Genomic DNA, 24,178 nt, shown 5'->3' with positions numbered 1-24,178 from the left:
AATCATTAAATGTGGCCAATAAAAGAAATCATTGTCATCATTAATATCGTCATTGTCATTATCGTTGCCATCATCATCGTCATCTATGTACATTCCAAGTGAGCTGGCCATATTTTAAGAATGTACAGATTTTAAAAATTGTATGATTTTTCAAGATAGGAAATGTGTTGGGTGAGAAATATTTACTGACCCCAGCTATAAAAATATTAATATTTTTATTGGCACATTTCAATCAGCCATTCTGATTGGTTCCTTTTTCTTTTTTCTTTCTTTTTTTTCTTTTTGGTTTGAATATTTTTAACAGGAACAACAATAAAATGTATCTTGCTTTATCTATTACGAATCCATTTATCTGACAATTAGTCACTTCCTGATCATCATCATTAATTATTAGGATCATGTTTTTAACACTTTCTGTGTGTGACATTGTCTCTGTGCTGTGTAGTACAGTTGTGTTGTTGGTTATACACTCAGTATTTCTGTTGTATTGTGTGTCTACTGTTCAGAGCTGTATCTTGTTGTTGGGGATTGTATTTCATGGATGTTTCGTGAGGTCAGTTGGTTGGTGCAATTGTTAGTGTTAGACAGATGCCTTGTAGTAATTATTCTCACACTTTGTGTTCTGAGTTCAAATCCTACCACGGTCAATTTTGCCTTTCATCCTTCTGAGGTCAATAAATTAAATACCAGCCAAGTACTGAAGTCTGTTCATCTGCTTCTTTACCCCTCCCCCTCTCTGTCTGTCTGTCTCTCAGCATCAACCTTACTGTGCTGTGAGAAGGGGTGAACCACCTACAGTGTCCTTTCTCTTCAATAAATAGGGATCAGAGATGAATTAGAGTAGTGGTTCTCAAGTGGGGTCCACATAAGATTTTGGTGTTAAAATTTTATTGTGCAATAAATTGATTATATACTTCTACAATACACAAACTATTTTAACTAATTATTTATACAATCACTATTAATATTTAATTATTAAAATATAATTGGATTTATCTAACACTGAATGGCTTTATCTAAACATTGAATGGCGTAAAAGAGGAATCAAAGAGGTCCCGAAGCAAAAAACGGTTGAGAACTTCTGAACTATTTCTAGGACAGCTCTCATCTGTTTTTCTTCCTGTGTGGATGCACAATGGCCCAGTGGTTACGGCAGCAGACTTGCAGTCATAGGATTGCAGGTTTCAATTCCCAGACCAAGCATTGTGAGTGTTTATTGAGTGAAAATGCCTAAAGCTCCACAAGGTTCCGGTGGTGGCAAACCCTACTATACTCTTTCACCACAACTTTCTCTTGCTCTTTCTTCCTGTTTCTGTTGTATTTCAAAGGAGCCAGCTTTGTCATACTCTGTGTCATGCTGAATCTTTCCAAGAACTATGTTAAGGGTACACGTGTCTGTGGAGTGCTCAGCCACTTGCACATTAATTTCACAAGCAGGCTGTTCCGTTGATTGGGTCAAATGGAACCCTCATTATCATAACCGACGGAGTACCGTAGTATTCTTCCAGCTACAAAAATCGGAAAACATGGCAGTCATGGATGGAATGATGTGTTTTGTGTGGATTGTGTTATTGAGTGGTGATTGTGTATAAGTGTTGCGTTGGTTGTATGAATTGGGTAAAATATGGACTGTGTTGGTTGTGGTATTGAATTGAGAAGTGTTTTGGGTTGGATGTCAGTTGCGACTTGTTGGGCTACTTTTTAGGGCTGTATATAGATTTGTAGTCCCTAGTACAATTTTTATGTTCTGGTCATGTTTTTCCATATCATACCTGGTGCCTCTCTCATGTTATTGTTTTTGTTTATTCTTTCCCCTTTCAAGATTCTTTTACATTGATAGACTTTGTTTTTGTTTTTTGTTTTTACATACTTCCAGGGATTGTTTTGTTTAAAACGAGTTAAAATGAATGAAGAGATAGATGTTCCTGTTTTTGATAATGTATTAACAGTTCACCTGGATTACTTTGTCAATCTAGACTGACATGTCCCAGATGATTGTGGTCAGGCAGTTGGTGTATACCATGTTTGGGACATGCTTGTATCATTTCTTATCTGTTTTCAGACCTGCATTGCCTTATTGGCTCCTGTGCTGGTGGCACGTAAAAGCACCCACTACACTCTCGGAGTGGTTGGCGTTAGGAAGGGCATCCAGCTGTAGAAACTCTGCTAAATCAAGATTGGAGCTTGGTGCAGCCATCTGGTTCGCCAGTCCTCAGTCAAATCGTCCAACCCATGCTAGCATGGAAAGCGGACGTTAAACGATGATGATGATGATGATTTCAAAGTGTCAATACTCTTTGCTCAGTAGACTTAACTACTAACTTAATCATGTCTGTGAATAGAAAGAGAATTTTCAAGGACTGGTTTCCCAAAAATGGTGTTGTCAGTTGCCTTATGTTATTAATTGGATAATCAACAGTTGAGGTTAGCCTCTTCTCTCATTGTATTCTTCCTATAATTATTCGTAGCTCGGCAGTGATCCTTTTCAACTACTAAAAAGACATACTACTCCTAATTTTAATCTAGAAGTTTTGAGCCATTTTTAGTTTTTATTTTAGTTTACTTTCTTCTTGATAAATCTTACAGGGTGTAGTTCTTCTCTGGAATATTGTGGAATTTATTTTTGTTATTTTATTCTTTGTTATTTCATTTAAACCTCTTCTCAAGTATTCTCCTAATTTAAATCTTCTCCTTCCATACAGTTGTCTTCTAGTTTGTATTTTATTTTTGGAGATAGAGAGAAATTGATTTTCTTTGTGTTCCTTTATTTAACACTAATCAGTTTCCATTTGCTTGCTGCTAAATATTTCTCTGGTCCCACTGTTGTTATTTTATATTAGTTGTCTCTAGTATAGTGTATGCAATAGATATATCTGCTTTGAGCTGGTAGCTCCAGAATGCTGTTAATAGGTAGTTTAAGCTTTTCAGTTCACTAATCTTTCAGTTTATGCTGAAGCTGTAATATGGCTAATGTATTTATAATATATCATCTTATTTCTAGCATTGAATAATACAGTTGTGTTAAATTTCTGTGTGTTGTATGTAGACCTAACTATTTATATGTGTGATTCTGTTGTATGTACACCTAACTATTTATAGCTGTGTTGTTCCTGCACCAAACTATTTGTGTGTGTGTGTGGTTCTGTTCTAATTCTCTGATTTTTGATACCTGGATCTAATTTAATGTTTTCAGCTTTAGTTAATTGGACTTTCACTAGTTTTGGTACATTTTCTGTTTTCTTGGTAGAATTCATGAACAACTTTTGGTAGGTTCTTCAGCTGGGTTCTTTGTAAACAAAGTCCTCCATGTGGAGGAGATAGTTTATAATTTGGTCAACACCAAGCCAAGTGCGATCGTAGTCATGGCTAATGCCAGTGCTGTGTAACTGGACTGTTAGAAGCACCCTTCAATCATTGGGCAATATGCTGTGCTTGGGAAGACCTGTTGAACTGAGTGAAAACATTGTTGTGGACGGTGCCAGTGCCGTCTGACTGGCACCCATACCGATGGTATGTAAAAAGCACTTTTCGAGCATTGGGCCTCATGGAGGCAGTGACAGGTGACCAAAAGCCTTGGCGACATACCGTACTTACGTTGACCTGTCAAGCCAAGGGAGACTGTAGTTATGGCTCATAAAAAAACACCGACTCCACTTTTGGATTGGTTGGCATTAGGAAGGGCATTCAGTCTTAGAAACCTTGACAAATCAGATCAGATTGGAACCTGGTGCAGCCCTGCGGCCTACCAGTTTTCAGTCACACCATCCAATCCATGCCAGCATGGAAAGCAGACATTAAACGATGCTGATGGTGGTGCTTTCATTTTTATTGTCTGTAAGATCTCACCATCACCATAGTTGCTGTCATTTTGTTTTCCTTGCTGCCATAAGTGGATATGATGATGACATTGCCGGCAACTGAGGGTTGGGCTGGATATCCTCATTTCTGAGATAGCAGAGCAGACAATGAACCTATAATCAATCATACAAACAAACATGACAAAACAGTAGCACCTTGTTTCGAGTCAGTCACACAGCACACAATATTGCCTGTTTTACTAAAACAATCTGTTCTTTAAAACACTTTAGATTGTTTTTTTAATTTAAAAAAAAGAAAACAATATCTAGAGTAGGTTATTAAAGACTTGTATTTTATAATTGTATGAGTCTCTTTTGACTGATATTAATTACAGTAATTCACATAGTTTCAGGTACTTCAGCTACGATAGCTGCTATTTCTCAGCCTGTTTGTAGTCTCCATTGCAGTTTATATTTAAATTTACATCCATTTAATAATGTTGCCATATCATATTACACCTTCTCCTCGTACTGGCTAAATCTTATGCCATTCTCAAACTTCCAGCCCCGCCACTCACCCTGCAGTTCACCAAGCAGCTGTCTGACAAATCTTTCTAGGTTGTTGTTACCAGATGTGACATACAGACAAATAACAGCAACAACATCCACGACGATGATGATGATGATGATAATGATAATGATAATGATAATAATGATGATGATGGAAAGTGTGCCAAGTTGGTTATTTGCCTTGTTGGAAGTGAGGTCAGTGTAACCTGACTGATTAAAAGTACTGGACAAGAGGAAAGTAATAAAAGCCACCAGTGAAAAATGTCAGTGGCTCATGAATCTTAACACATTATTACAGACAGCCGGAACTCACTCACACACACACACACACACACACACACACACACACACGCATGCACACGCATGCCTAACAGTAATAAATAACCTATATATACTATGTATGTGGCAAGTACCATACAATAAGTCCAAGTTTGTAAGCTCTGGGCAATCTGAGTTCATGACCTACTTTTAATTTCCAAAGGAAGCTATTTTCTTTCAGTCATACATTCTACACACGTGCACAGACACACACACACACACACACACACCAGTGGGGGAACACTGTAGTGTAACTTAGGTCTGTTTCCTATTTGTAACTATTTCACTTGCTTTGCTAAATGCCATTGGGAAATGTATGAACATCACAGCCCAGCCTAATTATATATGATGCTGGATATTATAACATCAATTTGGAACACGTGGAAGGGAGCTGGGACAACTATTCTCATTAGGAGTCTCTTTATCTTTTCTGTCTCCAATTAGTGTTTGTAATATCCAATATTAAATCATTCCATAATAATGTATCTATCATGATTATATGTTTAAAATGTTGAGCTAGTAACTTTATGATGATGAGTTCAAATCTTAACTATGACCATCATAGTATTTTTCACAAGACTTATATTAGCCAAACTATTAATGATAGGAGAAAGTTAATATCTTATCTGTGGCTGCAAGAAGCGCTGTATGTAAGACACTAAAGAATTTGGTTGTGGTGCTCCAGCATGACCTTGGCTGTGATGTCTGAAGCAAACTTATGAACTAAATACAAGGCTTGTTCATTAAAGATTTCCCCTGACCCACTTACGGTTATTGCAGGAAATGGAACTTGTACAGGTATAATCATACATGTCTCTACATGTCATATTGTAAATTACAGTTTTCTGCTTGTATTTGTTTGTCTTTTATAATTTCTGAAGTGGACTTAGGTGTTATAATGGAGGCAGTTCAATGCAGATCAGTGATCAGGTTCTTATACTTGAAAGGTCGAACACCAAAAGAGACTTTCGATCAAATGAAAGAAGTTTATGGTGACGATGCAACATCATACGATGTAATCAAGCACTGGCATCACCAGTTCAGATGTGGTCGGACATTGGTGGAAACTGCTCCTATTCCTGGATGATGACACCATCCATAAAATGGAAGTTGCCATTTTGGAGGGTCCATTACTATAATCCTGAGACTAAAGTCCAGTTGAAGCAATGGAAACATGATAACTCACCACCTCCAAAGAAGGCTCATGTTCAACCTTGAGCAGGCAAGGTGATGCTCAGTCTTTTGGGACCAGCATGGTGTAGTGATGATGGATTTTCTGGCAAAGGGCACCACAGTTAATGAGGCATGTTTTGCTTCTCTGCTGCAGAAATTGCTGGACGCCATCAAAGCATAGAGGTGTAGTATGCTGACCAAAGGAGTCTGCCTCCTCCCAGACAATGCCCTCGTTCACAATGTGCCTGTTGCCCAGATGAAAGCATAGTCCTGCAGCTATGAAATCCTTCCTCACCCCCTTACTCTTGTGACCTCTTACCATTTGACTTCCACCTCTTTCCAACCATGAAGTCTTTTTTGAAGGAGAAGCACTTTTCAGGAGATGATGACCTTATTTCTGAGGTAAAGTCTTAGCTCCAGACGCAACCCACTGACTCTTACAGATGAGGTCTTCACAGTTGCATAAAGTGATGGGATGGGAGAAGTGTGTCACCATTAGTGCCTGTGGCTCTGACAGACAAAACCTACACCATGTAGTACAGTCACTTTGGCGATGCTTCTTCCTTTCTTTTGTAATTTCAGAAACTCTATTAATAGTTTTCTCTAATCTAGGCGCAAGGACAGTAGTTTTATGAGAGGAGATGGCAAGTGGATACCATCAACCCCAGTACTTGTTTGACACTTGTTTTATCAACCTTGAAAGGATGAAAGGCAAAATTGACCTCAGTGGAATTTGAACTCAGAGCATAAAGAGCCAAGAGAATGCTTCTGCCAGTTGTTGCCTTTATAATAATGAAAATAATAATAATGATAATTTCTAATACAGGCATAAGGCCAATGTTAGTAATTTTGGTTGTCAGTTAAATTAATTCAGTACTTGACTGATCCTTCATTGTTTCAACTCAGAAGGATGAAAGGCAAAGCTAACAGAGCTGTGGCTGGTAGTGCAGTGAAAGTACACCATAAAAGTGAGATGACTGATTATTATTATTATCATTATTATTATTTAATAATAATAATAATAATAATAATAATGGCCAATATTTTTTGTGTTTTCATAGATTAGCATTTAAATATTTGCTAATAAATATTTAGGCAAGAATGGTGTAGGCTTTTATTTGAAATGATCAAAAGTTCAATAGTGACTGTGGAACCAGTATCTTTGACTCTGTCAACATTGCTGTGTTATTAATGTTGTTATTTTAATGATATTCTATATGCTTGTGATGGTGGTGGAGGGGGGTTTATCTCCCCCCTTCCTAATTTGGACATTCACATATTTGAAAGTAGTCGGTTGATGTTAGGGTATCATGTGGTGCATGAGGATGGAAGTAAATGCGCTTGGTAGCAGAGGAGGAGTATTATGGATATTTAGTTGTTCAAGAAGATGTGAAGGCAAAGGAAGAATGTCCTGTGAGGTTTGAGAATAAGATGGAGGTCGAGTGAGGGTGAAGAACCAGCTTAAAAAACACGGCAAAATATGAGACTTCAATACGTTTCAATAGAAGAAGCTGATATTGGTTTGAGAAAGTTCTTTGTGAAAAATGGTGAAAGTAGTTCCTTGTTTGGGTTGTGAAAGTCCAAATTTTCCCTTTTTGCTCCTACATTATTTCACCCCAAGAAGAGTGATGCTGTCAAGAGACACTGAAACAATTTTGGTCTCCAAATACTGGGTACTTCCTTTAGTGCTTACTGTTTATTTGTAAAGTAATTACAGCCAAGACAAGTGCAACATTCTGATTGTTGTTAGGTTTGAACTTGTAACCACATGAACCTGTTGTTCACCATAGCCTCGTACCTGCTGGGTCTCAAAATTGTTTTAGTTTTTTCAATTTTTTTAAGACCCAAAATGTCATAACATCATCTTGAATAAGCGATGAGAAATTATTTACATTATTTACATTTGACGGATGTTTGTCCTCATCTTGTTTGTTGTTAACACAACGTTTCGGCTGATATACTCTCCAGCCTTTATCAGGTATCTTGAGAAAATTTTGAATCTGGGTTCTCATTCCTAAAGTATTTTTTTGATATTATTATTATTATCATTATTCAGGTCACTGCTTGGAATTAAACTCAGAATCTTGTGGTTAATAAGCCTATGGGCATATTGTGTAGTGGTTAAGAGCGCGAGCTACTAACCCCAAGATTCCGAGTTTGATTCTCCTTATTCTTGGACAATTTTTTTAGGTCTTGCATGGAAATATATTTTATTGCGCTAGGTTTTAAAACCTCTATCGGTAAGCAAATGCTATTTTGTCAGTATGTCTGTGAACAACATCAGGGAACTTTTCTTCTCCATTTCTGTCTGTATATGTAGACATGTCCCAAATTCTTCTTCCTCTTCCATTTTTGGACACTGTCTATGGCATGCATTTATACCATCTGTTTGCCAATTTATGCTGTTGGCACAATTTCCAGTGCCTGTAGCTGCCTACTCTGTTGTGAATGTCAGTTTACTCAGGGTTTTTGTTTCTTTTTCTCTTTTTGCTTGTTTTCCTTAACCTTTTTTTGGAAACCACATGCCTCTGTCTTTCAAATAATTTGAAAATAATAAAAAATTTACTAAATTCATTTAGTAAAATGACAAACTTTTTAATGGTATATTAAGCTCTTTTAAGTTTTTACATAGAATTGTAATGGGAGCTTTTAATTCAATTAAAAGCACTTTAAGACAGGTGTTTATGACTCAAAGAACAATGACTCAGGTGAGCTGATATCAGAAACACCCAATGAGGGAGTCAACTGTTTCTTTCTGCTCTCAACATATATCACAACTATTACAAAATGTCTGTTTTATAACATGTTTTTTTTTTGCTAAACATACGTTGGTCTTTATTATTTTCAAAGAGGCTGAGAAGTATAACAATGAAAAAGAGGGGAGAAAAAGAATCACCGAGCAGACAGGATTGGAGATCAACCAGAGTTCAAATAATCAAGACAGACCCCTAAAAATTTATTCAGACTAGTGCCATCATCTTAGCCCAGATAAATCAGTAGGTCAAACTAATTCCTCATCTCAGAAATTCAATCAAAAACTATTGATCTTATAGTGATTTAGATATTTGATATATATTGATCTTACAGACAGACTTTAGTTCTGTAAGCATTTAGTCTTGGTAGGACACTGAATTTGAGCTAGAGACCTTAGTGTTGTTAAATTATGGTCGTTTAACCTTGTGTCAGCCTTGGTCCAACAATGGGATTTCGGGAATTTTAAGCTGCTAGTTTTAACAAGTCGAGTGATCACATAGTACCTTTCAGCACTGCAACCAGTGTTGGGATTTTTAGGGGTCTGTCTTGATCATTTGAACTCTGGTTGAGTACTGTCAAAGCAGAGTTTCTTTTTCTCCTCTCTCTCTCTTTCATTGTTATACTTCTCAGCCTCTTTGAAAATGGAGAACAATTACATCTCTCATGTTTCAGAAACATCTCTATCAGCCTATTGTTATCTACTGCTGTGTATTTGCATTAATTGTCATTTTCTGTGGCAGTTTTCTTATTGAAACAATTGTCTTCCTCCATCTTCTCTGATAAATATAGTTTGTCTCTGTAGCTTAGAGGTTGGTGTCATAGCATTCACAGAAAAACAACAAAATTAATGGCAGTATTAAATGATGTCTTGAATTGTTTGGTTTTTCTTTCCAATTTCATTAATTTGTTCACCTTGTTTATTGAAGTTAGAAATTATATAATGTACATCTGACATATTGACGCTGATTACAATTAGTTCAGTCTTTGGTGTTCCCATCATCATCATCATCATACTGGAAATTAGATGACAATTATGGTATATAGTTTGTATACAGACATAAAATAATAACAATAATAATAATAATAATATATATGTCAATGAATGAGCCAACAGAGGGGGAAATATGTTTATGTCTTATCTATAACATTGCTACAGAAATGAAAAGACATCTTTTCAACATGATTGACTTGATTACGACACCATCAGAATTTTGTTTGCAAACTGTGAATATATGGGAGCCCACCTTTGTCAACATTTCATGTTGCCTTTTGGGGCCTCACATTTCTATTTATTTTTATGTCACAATTTGTGACTGACTGCATCAACTGAATTGTTGGTTACAATATTTCTTGTAGACCAATCACAGCTTCATTCTGTTTCCAATAGTAACAAGGACAGCAAAGTGTCAGCATGTATTTTATTTCTCTCTCTCTCTCTCTCTCTCTCTCTCTCTCTCACACACACACATGGGTGGATGCTGCATCTTCTCCACTACCTCCTATAATCACTTATCTCGATTCTTTGTGATCCCCTTCATGTGGTTCAACTTCTTGAGATCAGTTTTCACCATTTTGTCTCATGTCTTCTTAGGTCCCCTTCTGCCCTATGTCCTATCCACTTGGGGCACTTCTTTATACAGCTGACATCCCCTCTACCCAGCATAATCTTTTCTCTTGCATACTGCATCTTTTTAATTCCTCATATATATATCCAGCTTTTTTCTCAGTCCATTTGAGCTCCACCGTTCATTGCACACTTTGTGATGCATGCTTTCTTCATTTCTTTCTCACCTCCACAAATCCTCTGCATTCAAGGCCTACATCTCACTAACAGGCAGCATTGCACTTCTTGGTAACAAGAGAAACCTTTTGTTACCAGCAGAACTAATTAGCACCCAGAACTTTTCCCATCCTGTTCTTATGCAGTTTACTATGTTTGAAGAATACTCTCCTCCACTGCTATTTAGGTCACCAAACTAACAAAAGCTACCAACTACTTCTACAGAGACTTGTGGGTATTTGAAAGAATCCAGTTCATGTGTACTCTTACTGCTCACTGCTCCTCTACACCTGCCTCATACAAAGACTACCTTCTCAGTCAGTCTACCTACAATCCCACCACATCTTTTGCACATCCATGCTTTACACAGGCTACACTATATGGAATTGCTAGTTGCTCCCTCCTATAAAGCACAACCATTTGCCTGATGGTAAGATGGTCCTGTTTTCATCCCTACTCGACCCCTCAATTCTAGGTGTTGCTTCCCAATCTAGAATTTCTTTTCTAAATCTACAAATTTAGGTCATCATCATACAAGAGTTCTCACAGACAGTCTTAAATTCTTCTGTTATAATCTAAAAAAACTGTAATGAGAAGGAGATGGCTGAGAAAGGAGCCCTGATAGACATGTAGCTGCATTCTATACACATTGCTAACTCTGATCTTGCTGAATGCACCTCTCTACATGGCTTGCATGACCCTCATCACAAGCCATTCGTCTACTCCTAACATCCTTAGAAACCTCAAGACTGCAGAGTCTGGAACCCTTTGTGGAACCTACCATATAAACATATACACACATGCCAGTGGCACGTAAAAAGCACCATCCGAACGTGATTGATGCCAAGCCCACCTGACTGGCTCCTGTGCCGGTGGTACGTAAAAAGCACCCACTACACTCTCAGAGTGGTTGGCAAAAGGAAGGGCATCCAGTTGTAGAAACACTGCCAGATCAGATTGGTGCCTGGTGCAGCCGCTGGCTCTCCAGACTGCAATCAAACTGTCCAACCCATGCCAGCATGGAAAATGGGAAAATGGGCATGCACACACTTATATGACAAGCTTCTGTCTAGTTTGCATCCATCAAATTTCATCCAGTGTGAAGCAATAGTAGAAGAGACTTGCCCAAGGTAGCACACAACAGAATTGAACTCCAAACCATGAAGGCAAACTTTTTAACTGCACAACCATGTCTGCACCTACACTATCTGAATAAAAAATGCAATGGCCACCACTGGAACGGATTTCATCAAAAGTTTGCTGGACCATAGCTGACCTAATTTAAACAATAATGACCTGTTTACAGCCACATGGATTGAGCTGTTGAAATTTATCTTAGTGACAGACACAAGGTGATAGCAATGACAACACAAAATAGTGGCCACTTAGCTGATTGTCCACCACTTTTGGTCAAACCTGCTGCTTTTAACAAGATGGGAATGAATGAGAATTGTTTTAGCTTGAAAATAGAATGTTCTGAGAATCTGACAAAGAGCTTTTCAGACAATTCCATGAGGAAATATACCAATTAATTGTAGATGGTTTCATAGAACTTAACATTATCTATTTAGTATGAAGATGCTAAATAAAGAAAGACCTGCTGCATAGGTTATTGTTTTTGGATAAGTAACGGAATAAATAGTTTCTTAGTATATAAACGATGGTATTGCAGGACTCTGTGTGTGTGTGTGTGTGTGTGTGTGTGTGTGTTGTGTTTGAAAACTGTATAGTTAATTTAAACAAATCAATCATCTTTTTAGAGAGGAGGTAAGTTGAAGCTGTGCCAGATGCAAAATAGTTCCAGAAGTCATGTGATTTCATTTTGGAATTTTGTTGGCTGCTGACCAAACCATCCAGTTATTCCAACCAAAGTGAAGGTTGTTGAAAATAGAAACTCTATGTTTCTAAGTAGGCTGGCTTATTCAGGCTAAAATGAAAAAGAGAGAGAGAGAGAGAGAGAGAAATAAAAGGTTCAAGAAAATGAAAAAATGAGAAAAGAAAAAAGAATAGCAACTATTGTAATTAACGTGAAGTAATTTGGGTGGAGAATGGCAAGGAAAATGTTTAAAGACAAAATCAGAGAATAATTATAAATATATAAAGAAACAACTCTGATATTATGAAATATGAAGAAAAGCTTAAAATGGCTGTTGGTTTGTTGAGTCCACAAGGATATGGGTGTGTGTGGTAGGTAAGAGAGGGAGGAGAGGACGTAACGTTTGGAAATAAGACCATTTGTTTATTCTAGAGATGTGGAATCTCTGCATCAATAAGGTTGTTCTTTGAGTGTGGCTGTCCTCAAGCACTTGAGTATATTATGAGAAACCTCACTGTTTATGGTTCTGTCTCTTCGTCTCTGGTCTTGTCATCGGCTGAATCACTGCCTGACCAATCTTCCTTCAGGCAATCTGTCCTAATGTTCCAGTGACCAAGAATTATCTGTTGTTGTTGCTGGTGTAATTATATAAGAAGACTTGCCATTTCTTGATAGCCTTTAACTAAACAATTTAATCATCATTGAGATATTATAAGTGAATATGAATATTAAGTTGAAGGCTGTTGTTTGGTTGCATTTGTATGGCATTGAGATGGGGTGGGGGTGGAATTTCCTTTCATAATGTGCTTCATAAGTTCAATCAATCAAAAGTTTTTAGTTTTACAAGCCTGATTAGATGCTGTTGACAGTTTTGTTGTTTAACCATCATCATTGAACATCCGTTTTCCATGCTGTCATGGGTTGCATGGTTTGACAGGAGCTGGCAGGTTGGAGAGCTGCACCAGGCTCCAGTTGTCAAGGTTTCTATGGTTGGATGCCATTCCTAATGCCAACCACTTTACAGAGTACACTGGCACCAACACAGGTTGTCTTTAACCCTTTCGTTACCAAACTGGCTGAAACTGGCTCTGGCTCTGACTACAAATGTCTTGTTTTCATAAGTTTGGAATTAAAATCTTCCACCAAACCTTAGTCACAGTTTATGTTCCTAACACTAGCTGAATGATAATAATTAAGTTATTTTACTAAATTCTTTGTTATATTTAAAGTAATTGAAAGGAACAGAGAACATCCCAACAGAAATACAGAAACGAAAGGGCTAATGTCTTTGATTAAGGTCTTTTCCAACAATTAGATTGACAAGTCCAAAGTCATTGCACTGACCAATGACCTGCTGATACCCCTGAAGTAGGTTCAGTCTCAACATTTTCAGCTGCTCATCTCATATCTATTGTCCCGTTCACTTCACATTGCGACATATGGCTGCAGCTGCAACACTACGGGCATCTATGGTCTACAAAGATTCACATACTACCACTTTGTATAACAACAACTGTTTTGCTCTGTCTCTAAATGTAATACTGGCCCATTCCATGAGCTCATACAACATTAGCAAAATGAAAGTTGATAGAAAGATGTTATCTTTTGATTTATTAAAAAAAGAAAAAATACAATTTTTTTGTACCGCCTGACTGGCCCTCGTGCCAGTGGCACGTAAAAGCACCCACTACACTCTCGGAGTGGTTGGCGTTAGGAAGGGCATCCAGCTGTAGAAACTCTGCCAGATCAAGATTGGAGCCTGGTGCAGCCATCTGGTTCACCTGTCCTCAGTCAAATCATCCAACCCTTGCTAGCATGGAAAGCGGACATTAAACGATGATGATGATGTTAAATGCACCTCTATGGCACAAGTGTGGACAAGGTTCTATTTGAAATTGTCCGTGTTGTCAAGTGCATGACTTCTCTTCCTCAGCCCTGCTATTAAGATCTAACAGATAGCAAAGTAACATATTTTGGAATCTTAGCTGTAGAGGGCCCAACAATACATATGACAAGGCAAAGAGCCCATATGCAAGTGTAACAAGTGCTGATATCCATGCATGAGATTCTAAGCAGTCTTAGGAAAGTATTTCTCATAGCCTTGCTTATTTTTCATGCTGCCCTCTCATTGCTTACAATGGAATGTTCTATCTTTACTTGGTACCTATTTGCAACCAGGTAGACTAACCAATAGGGATTTGTTTGTGTCTCCACCCCTTACTTTTTCAGCTAAAAGAATACTCTACAATAAGTACCAGGATGAAAATAATTGAGTACTAGAGTCAATCTCAGTAACAAAACCCCAGTGTGTGTGTGTGTGTGTATGTGTGTGTGTGTGTGTGTGTGTGCATGTATGCCGCAATGTGTGTGTGTGTGTTAAATGTCTTCCAAGCTGGCATGAGTTGGATGATTCGACAGGATTCTGCAAATCAAAGGGCTGTATTAAGCCCCAATGGCTGCTTTAGCATGGTTCCTAATTCAGATGCCCTTCTTACAAAATGTACTGGGTGCTTTTTTTTTCATGGAGCCAGCACTGGAGAGGTCCCCAAGTAACCCACAAGATTAAAAAGCTCCCTTGACTGAGTGGGGTAGAGTAGAAAGGGAAGCAGCTTTATAAAAGGGGCTGAGAAGCTTATGTACAATAGAGAAACAGGAATAGGTTTCTTAGAGGAGATATGAGGCTACCTCATTATATAAGGGTAAAGAGAGGTAAAGATGGTGGTGGTGAGGTGCCAGGATGGACTCTCAAAATACAAAACAGTTAGGAAAAAGACGGAATGGTGTCAGAAGGTTGGGTGCAATGTAGGGAATGGCAAACAAAAGTGGGATGACGTTAGGAATGAAATAGGAGTGTCAATGAGAATTAGTTAAGAGGAGAGAAAATGAGATAACTGGTGGCATAGAAAGGGTGATCAGTGGAAAACAAAGGTGGAGAGGGATTGAGAATGAGGAATGGATGTCAAAAAGGAAGTGGTTCCAGCAAGAGAGAGAGAGAGATAGTGATAGCTGAGAAAGGTGATGAAATATTTAGTCCTACTCATTTAATTACAGCATCAGATGAATGCTGTGGTTAGTATAGTGATGGAAGGATGAACGTTAGAAAGATAAAAAGGTGAGGAAAGCCTAGCAGGGATAAATTGGGCACAGAGTGCACATGCATACACACACACACACACACACACATACGTATATACATATATAGAGATAAACATTCAGGAATTCAGACTTGAATGACACTGGTTTGATTGTACCAATGGTACTTTTTTGAAATTGTGAAATTGAAGGAAAACAACCCCACTAACTGACAGAGTGTACCTTAATAAAAGAAAATGTCAAGATGTCGAGTATTCTAAATTCTTTTCACAAATTCTTACTATGTTTGAAATATGTTTAAATTTCCACTCGTTTCAAAAAACCCTTAATTGCAGAATGGCCTTGTCCTCTTGGTCATAAATAGGTTCAACAGAATAGAAATATTCCTTCACACTATCATTTTTAGCTGAGTTTGCATACACCTACTTTATTATTCACTTTCAACCCAAGATAATCTAATTCTATCTCAGTTTCTTTCATTTTGGTTGTGGACCCTAATTCTGATTAAGGTCCCAGTTTTGATAGACACACTGTAAACAGTCCATCTCATATTAGACTTTTCACACATTGGTGTCTACTGCCAGATTGGATATTTTACTTGTCTATGAGAAATTCCATGAAGATATCTTGAATGCCAGTCACAACTGCGATTTCCTTTGAAAATTCTCCCCAAGACTCTATGGTAGCATCATTGCTAATTCCACAAATACACTTTGTTTAAAGCCAACTTAACCATGTCCTCTTTCACCTCATCAGCATCATCCTAATTTTTCTCTGTATTATGTTATTTTCATTCTTACTTTTTGGGGGAAAAAAATCTTTTTCTGTAATTTTTTTTCTTTTTTCTTTTCCATAGAATGTTGGTAAAATTGACACACAATCACAGCAGCAGCACCAACAGCAACTACAAAAACAGCAGCAGCAACTACAACAACTGCAACAGCAGCAACTACAACAGCAGCACACTCTGTTATTACTGCAACGGCAGAAACTGCAACAACAGCAGCAACAGTCACTGCAACTTTATAAAACACAACAGAAACAGTTGCAACAACAGCAGCAGCACCTTCACCAACAGTACCACCTGCAGCAGCAGCATTTAGGTCAACAAAACATTAAAAATGTTGACAATGATAAACCAATTTTGGTGCCTGAAGCACCATTTACAAGGAACGTTCCCAAAGTTTCTCGTATAAAACAGAAAAATAGATATCGCTCAACATGTCAATATGACAGACCAATTTCTTCCGGCGCCCTAAACAGACAGTCTTCGTATAGAGATTGGCCTCCAGTCAACTTGGGGAAGAATTTCCCCAGTTCTGCTGGAAAATGTAGTTCTTATGATTTCCCAGATTGCGTAAGAAAAACAGGTGCTACCACAGCAACTTGTTACAAAGACCGGGGTGGCGTTAGTGAGAGTGGTGGCGAGTGTATTGACAGTACTGAAGATGGTCCAAGTGATGCCTGTACATTGGACTACCAGACATTTGCCAAGTATGAGCATCAGAACAAGGTTGACTTTAGTTTAGCCTCTCATAAACATCTTCGGAAAAATAATGGTGCTAGTTGTTCCGGGCCGTTTCCTGCTGAGTCTGCTTCGGATGTATTAAGTCGCTCTGATGTCTCACCTGACAGTGGAATTCAATCGTTCCCAGGCACACCTGTAAGAAACGAATCCCCAAGTCATTTACTATTGCTTAATTCTGATAACCACATTGAAGGCAGCCAGTTACTGTCTAACAGCCAACTTAACCGATGTATTTCAACATTTCAAAAACCAACCAGCTTATCCCAGCAAAGTATTGCCACAACCACAACTACCACGACTATCAATACTGTTACTACCACTTCTACCACTTGTACCACCTCTCAGGTTACTCTCAGTTCAATTAGCTGTGATCTTAATAGACAAATCTGTGATATAAAAACAACTTCCTCGGCATCAGATTCAAAACACATGGGAAGGAGGAGAGGTAGGGGGCGCCCTCCTAAAAGGGCAAAAAATTCATGGATATTACAAAACAAGAAGTCATTGATTTATGCTCACTTGTATGCCGAGACAAGAGAGCCCGAGGTAATAGAGAGGACCCCCTTTTCTAACAACATAACGTTGCCTGAACACATACAAGCCAACAATCATCACACAAAAGATGTCAATGAATTTCCTTTTTGTCAACAAATGCCCCATAAGATTCTGGAAAGAAATTATTCGGCCGATATTCTAGGTAAATCTTTGTCTAGCTACCAAGGGTGCAGGTTCCAGCAAGACGATGGCAACCTTTCACCGATTCGGGAGAATAAACAGTCAGTCTCTGAGCATAACCTATCTAATAAGAAAGTCGCAAAGACTAAATCATTTGAACCATTTCTACAGAATACTAAAGCAACATTATTCGAGAAAAATAAAGATGTGAATTTGTCTGTTACCTCAAAACTACCAACTTGTGTCGATGAAAAATCTGGCAACAATTCTAAAGCCTATGACAGTGTGTCATGCTTTGATAAGTTCAACATCCATTCAAATGGGAAGTCAAATCCAGTGCTTTGTACGAGTGTGGACAGTGTAAGCAATGCTAGTAAAACATCTCAGTTGTCTTACCTTGCCAATCTCTTTGAATATGAGGGGTCACATGATAAACAACCCTGCTTGAACAAAACCAGTGATTTATCTGCTGAGAAGAAAGGTAGTGAGTTGAATAATTCCACAGATATGAATGATATGTCTTACCTGAAATATGTAGATAACATGCATCCTGAAATCTCCTCGAATTTCTCACGGGCCAAAAAGAAAGACAAACTGTGCAGCAAGAAAGCAGAGAGGCAAATGTTATCCTTGAACAGCAGTGAACAATCAGTTTGTCCATCATTAGCCAACTCCTCATCTACACAATACTCATCAGACATTTCAACCCACAAATTTGGTTCTTTAGTTAAAACAGTGGATGTTCTTTCAAGTAAGGAAAAAGTGGACTCTCTCTGTAAGAAAATGTGCATTTTTTCAGAAAACAAGAAAACTGATTCTGCATTTGATAAATCTTATTCTAAAAAATATAACTCATCTAGTAAGTTAGATTGCATACCAGCATTGCAGAAGGCAGATTTTGATAATTATAAAGGCATCAAAGATTCATTACTCCCTAATCGCAGAATATATGAAGATTCTCCACCAGTTCTAATGAAAGCTGAAGATTTGCCATGCTCTGAAAAAGTCAAAGATCCACCTTGTTTGGAAGAATATTGTTTGCCTGGAGTTAAAAAGACTGAAACCAAACGTAAAAAGGCTGAAAATATGCCGAAAATTAAGAAAGCTGAAAAGCAGTTTGTTCCTATTAAACAGGATCTATCCAAGCCCAAGACTGACAGTTTTGTTCCTCCAAATGTCGAAAATGGTAAGATTCTTGAAGATTTTCGGTTGTCAAAATCTGAAAAGGCTGAGCCAATAAATGACATTGTTAGTAATTCTTTTGGGAAGAAATTAGATTCTAAAATGAAAGACGAACAGGTGAAATCCATGTTGGAACCCAAAGAGGGCGATGAAAGTAAAAAGGTGAAGGTAGGCAAAACTGGTAACACACTGTTGAAAAAATGTAATCTAGCAGAACAGAATAGTGAAACTTGTTTAATGCAGTCGAATAAGAAAGTTTCTGTTAAGAAATCTGAAGAAAAATTAGAATCTAAAAATATAAATATGAATTATGTATCAAAAAATACTGATTTATCATCAGCTCCATTAACCCCAGTAGTGTCCAGATGTGAGGAGAACAATTTCTTAACTAAAACATCATCTGTAAATTGCCAGGCACCACCACAACAACAACAGAAACAACAATTAAAACCAGTTAAACAACGACAGATTGCGAAATCTCAGCAGGTCCAGCTGAAACAGAAATCCTCTCAATTACTTCAACAGAAAGACACAGCTTCATCGGAGACGAAACAGAAGACTTCATCATTGCCATCACATCACAGCTCCTCGCATTTACAACAAGAAAAACATCTTGTAGATTTACAATCTCAGAAACCTACAACACATTTACACAAACAGAAGCAGCAGTCTGTGCAATCCAAACAACAGCAGCAGCAGCATCCACTGCAATTCGCGGATGCAAGACACCCTCCACAATTACAAGAACAACCTGCTGCACAACATCAGCAGAAAAAGCAAATGCTGCACGTGCAGCAGTTTGTTTCACAGCTTCAGCAGCAACCATTACAGCCACATCATCCTCCCAAATTACTTCAGCAACAGGTTTTGTCACCAACCAAACTATTGGAACAGTGTCGCCCTCCATTAAACCTTCAAGAACAACTACCACCCCAGCTGTACCAACACCGACCATCGACCGCACCGGCCAAGATCCAAACATCGGCATTGCTACAACCAAAAGAATCTCACTCAAGTCCAACCAAACAGATGCAACAACAACAACCAGTATCGCATTCAACCAAACCAAAGAAGAAGGCTGACAATGGAATTGTTGAAAGAAACAGGCAAATTCCATTGATGAAAAAAGCCAAATCTCTTTCCAAGAAATCTCTCAATAACCATATACATCCTCCAGACAGTAAGGCTTCTTTATTGTCTCAGCCACCGCCAGCCAATAATATTGAGGAACCAGTTGTAAAGAAGACTGAAGAATCGTCTGAAATGAAAGCCATTGATGATAGGTTGTGCAGCCAAAGTTTTGTTGAATCTCTAAATACAAAGCAGTCTGGGACGTTTGGAAGTAACGTGGATGGGTCAAAGCTGCCCAAAATCAAGGATGATATAGTTTTACAAAAAGAAAAGGATGTCTTAACAGATAAAATATCTTGTCAGTCTGAAGAGGACTTTGAGTCTTTCCCCAGTCAGAAGGTAATTCAAAATGATGTAAATTTTATAAAATCTGATAACTTAAGAAGTCTCCAGAAATTGAAGAAAGGAAAGAAACTTTCAAAGCTTCAGAAGTTACACCTCACTGATAAGAAAAATACTTCAGAAGAACTTCTGAAGTTGGCCGAAAAACATTCCTTAAATGCTCCAGACTCTCCCAAAACTGAAGGCCCAAGCAAATTAAAAAGAAGTTCGTTAGTTAGACGTAAAAAAGCTGCATTTAACAGTAATTTCAAAAATCAAGTTGAATCTCTTCAAGGAACAATGACAGATCCTTGCATTCAGAACACTTGTGATTCCAAAGCTGGATTCCATTCAAGTTATAGAAATTGTAACGATTTATGTGATAAAACCAAGACTGAAATAGGTGGGTTATTAAATGGGAACCAAGTTCGCAGAAAACCAGGAAGACCAAAGGGCTCTAAAAACAAGTCAATGCTAAAGAAAACTTTGGCGTCACAGAGATTACCGACCATGTTTGAGCAACCTGAAAATAATGGGATTCCCAATAATATGACCCATAATAACTTGATGTCTGGTAAACTGAGTCAGCGGAGCTCAAGGAGTTCTTTGAGTGGTTCAACTCATAGCTTGTCCCCTATTGTGAAACGTCCCCGAGGGAGACCTCGGAAAAATCCAACTGCTAATGCTTTACGGCCTTTGGAAAATAAGCGTTTACGGCATTTAGAAGAGGTAACTCAGACTGGATTGGAATGTGAGAACTCTGAAACCTTGGAGACTAAACGAAGATCCGGGTTAGGGCAAAAACTCCCTTCTGAAGAAGGAGATTTTGATTCATTGATCAGGAGTGTTCACGATTCAATTAAATCTCAGTTCCATGGCCAAGAGGAAACCGAAGATTTTAATGACTTCAATTTGACTGATAATTTAGACACCATTGAACCCACTCTTGTTAATGTTTGCATTCAGCAAGAAACCAAACCCACTCGAGTTGTTCCGAAAATCAGGAGGCCTAAGCTTCACGTGATGATGCGTAGGCCTCGTCGTGGACGAAGGAAAAAAAGAAGTGTTTCATCAAACAGTCATCAGTCATTTCTTCGAAGCTCTTTTTCATCAAACGTTAATCTCCCTGCAAAAGCTTCATTTTCTTCATTTACTTCCAACAACATTCATCTTAATCAGCCGTCTTTTACATCAGATGGAAATTCTTTTTCTAGTTTTGCTGCAACATCAACCACAATCTCTAAAGCGGGATTTCACTCACAGTCATTCAAAAAATTTACTCGCCAATGTGCAAAACGTAAATTAATCAGTAAGAAGAAGAAAAAACGGATGCTTTATTTTAGGTCTAAGCATAAAAATATAGTCGATCCAGTGTTTCTTGCAGATCTTGATGTAATAATTGGACAATTTGATAGTTTGATAATATCAGAATCTCTTGAACATCTTGCAAAGTTTAACATGGGTGACAAACCTATGCCAAGCATATTTCGGTTAGCAAAAATTATCAGCAGTAAAAAGAAAAAAAAGGAAAGGCAACTGACATATAATGAACAGAATAACTGCCACTTTTCCTATGAGGACATGCAGTGTCAGCTCTCTCCGCAGATAAGCCCAACAGAGAACCAGCAGTCAGCATTCCATTATTTAACAGACAAATCTAAGAAAGTTAAGTTACGTAAGGAGTTGAGAGAACGTTGCTCGAAAGATGTTGGGGACAGAAGGAACAAAGCAGCAGCAGCAGCTGAAAAATTACTGAAAGAACATGTCAAAGTTGGGTTGAAAGAACCGAGCGGAAAGAATCGTCGAGAGACTTGTGAAAAAGTTGTCAAGGATACGAAAGAGCGAGAAAAAATGAGCCGAGGTTCATCTCTTGATAGAGCACGCAGATGCTCTTCACTTGACAGAGTACGAAAAGGTTCGTTAAATAAAGTACGCAAGGGGTCGTCATTAGATCGAAGTGGCAAAACGTCTAATGAGTGCCACTTTGAGAAAAATGGTTCTGATGAACAAAATGGTGATATTAAATTTCACAAAAGTTACGTTAAAACTTTGAATAATGCCATCGAGAAATCCACTGATGTTGACAATAAGGTATCTAAAAATGATACAACATTGGAACATATAAAAACCAAAGATTCAGAATTAACCGAGACAATTCCTGAGAAATCCTTTGCAAAATCTAATCGTAAGGTTTCCATAACTCCAAAATCTGATAAATCATTAGAAAAGTCATGTGATAAGCCGTTAGAATCAGAGAAAAACATTGATAAATCATTGGATAATTCAAAAGTGTTATTTCAGAAGGAAGAGAATCTTCGAAGAGTAAATGATAAGATGAATTATGTCGGCACTGTTCACAGCAAAGAAAATGCCGAAAATTCTTATAGAGAGAAATGTCCACAGGAGTTGTTAGAGAAACCGCCTCGTAAAGAGTGCTTTGATAGAAATCGGAAAGATTTCTTGGAAAAATCTCGGAAAGACTCAGGAGAGAAAATTCGCAAAGAAATTGGCGAGAAAAGCCATAAAGAGAAAAACAAAGTAATTCGTCGGAAAAGTGCCTCTGAAGAGAATCTATGCCAGACTGGTGAAGAGATGAAAATGAGCAACCAGCAGTGTTTGCCACCAAAGAAGAGACATAAACTCTTTTCCAGTGTCCAATCATCTGCTGAAGGAGATTGTCAGATGTCAAATGGGAAAGCTGATCCCACACTTCAGTGCTTAAAGACACCGGAAAAGCGTAAAGTTGGCCGACCCCGCAAACATCCATTACAGTATGAAGAACTCCCTAATGTAGATTCTGGTGAGTAATTAAACAGTTTGGTGCAACTTCTTTCATGCTGTCTTCTTCAAAGACATCTTACACATTTCTTCTTTATTGAAGTTAGTGATCTAGTAAGGAGTGAAGGCGCATGGCTCAGTGGTTAGACTGTGAGGTTGTGAGTTTGAATCCCGGACCGGGCTATGTGTTGTGTTCTTGAGCAAGACACTTTATTTTATGATGCTCCAATTAACTCTGCTGTAGGGTCAAAATTTTTTTCTTTAAGAATTTTCTTCTTTCTTTTTTTTTTTAAGAAACACTAAAATCTCCTTCCCCAACATCTACCCATCACCTCAAGTTGACTTGAACTGCCTTCAACACTTCATGTTGTCTGTTAATCTTTAATCTTCATCCATGCAGCATCTCGATTCGAGTGTCTTCTGCCATGAGTCTTGTGTGTGGAATTTGGAAGATAGAAAGTATATGGAAGTTTGGGTGGTACCATTTCTGTTTATAGGGAACTGCTCTAACACCACCCCTTTGTCTTGGAGTACCTTTAACATAGTAAAGTCCATTGTAAACATTGAGACCAAATTTCTAGTCTGACAATAAATTCCTCTTTTCCTTCAACCAGTCTGGGGTCTCTGAGAGAAAAAGTCTAGGACTCTGCTCTTCCTCTTCTGAGAAAGGTCAATGTGGTACTTCTTTACCATCTGAAGATGCAATGAGTGTCTGTGTGTCAGCTGCAGTAATTATATTCCATGAGACATTCACGAGTTTGTCACTGGTTCTGCTGTTGATCCATGGCTTTCGCAATCTTCAGGAAACCTCTTCAGTGGTTCCACTTTAGAATCACTACATGAATACAATGAAGTAGCACCACTTCAGTAACCCCATCAATTACAGGTTGTCCATTAAAGTTCTTCATATATCCTCCTCCTCCTCTTCTTGATCTACATTAAATATTTCAAGTTAATATTTGCTTTTTCACCTTTCTAGAAGTTAAAAGCTGTGACTTCAACAAAACCATTGTTATTTTAGTTTTGGAGCCGACACACAGGGCTTCACTCCTCACCCCCTTCTCACTCACCTACATTGATTGCATCTGAAACAAATAGCCATTCTCCAATATTATTCCTGGCAGAACTGGGCACAGAAAGAAAAAAAATTGGTTTTGAGTTTGTTTTTAATATTCTTCTTCTTTCTGTTACTTGACTCTTTTTTTTCTTTCTTTTTGTTATTCTTATTCCTCATTTACCATTTTAACTGCAGCAGCAGAGTT

At 38.0% G+C, this 24,178-nt stretch overlaps 1 protein-coding gene across 5 annotated transcripts in view; it reads left to right on the top strand.

Moving 5' to 3' along the window:
• The window catches only part of LOC115217847, a 132,287-nt gene that overhangs the window by 33,544 nt on the left and 74,565 nt on the right, over nt 1-24,178 (top strand). For all 5 annotated transcript variants that reach the window (XM_029787545.2, XM_029787544.2, XM_029787543.2 and 2 more), the window contains exon 2: nt 16,158-22,938. In XM_029787545.2, the coding sequence (XP_029643405.1) occupies nt 16,158-22,938 (6,781 nt within the window). The remainder of the gene's footprint in view (nt 1-16,157; nt 22,939-24,178) is intronic.

Source organism: Octopus sinensis, linkage group LG12, assembly GCF_006345805.1.
Source record: "Octopus sinensis linkage group LG12, ASM634580v1, whole genome shotgun sequence".
Classification (NCBI taxonomy): domain Eukaryota; kingdom Metazoa; phylum Mollusca; class Cephalopoda; order Octopoda; family Octopodidae; genus Octopus; species Octopus sinensis.
The sequence above is the reverse complement of the archived record's forward strand: the minus strand, read 5'-3'. Positions and strand labels throughout refer to the sequence as shown.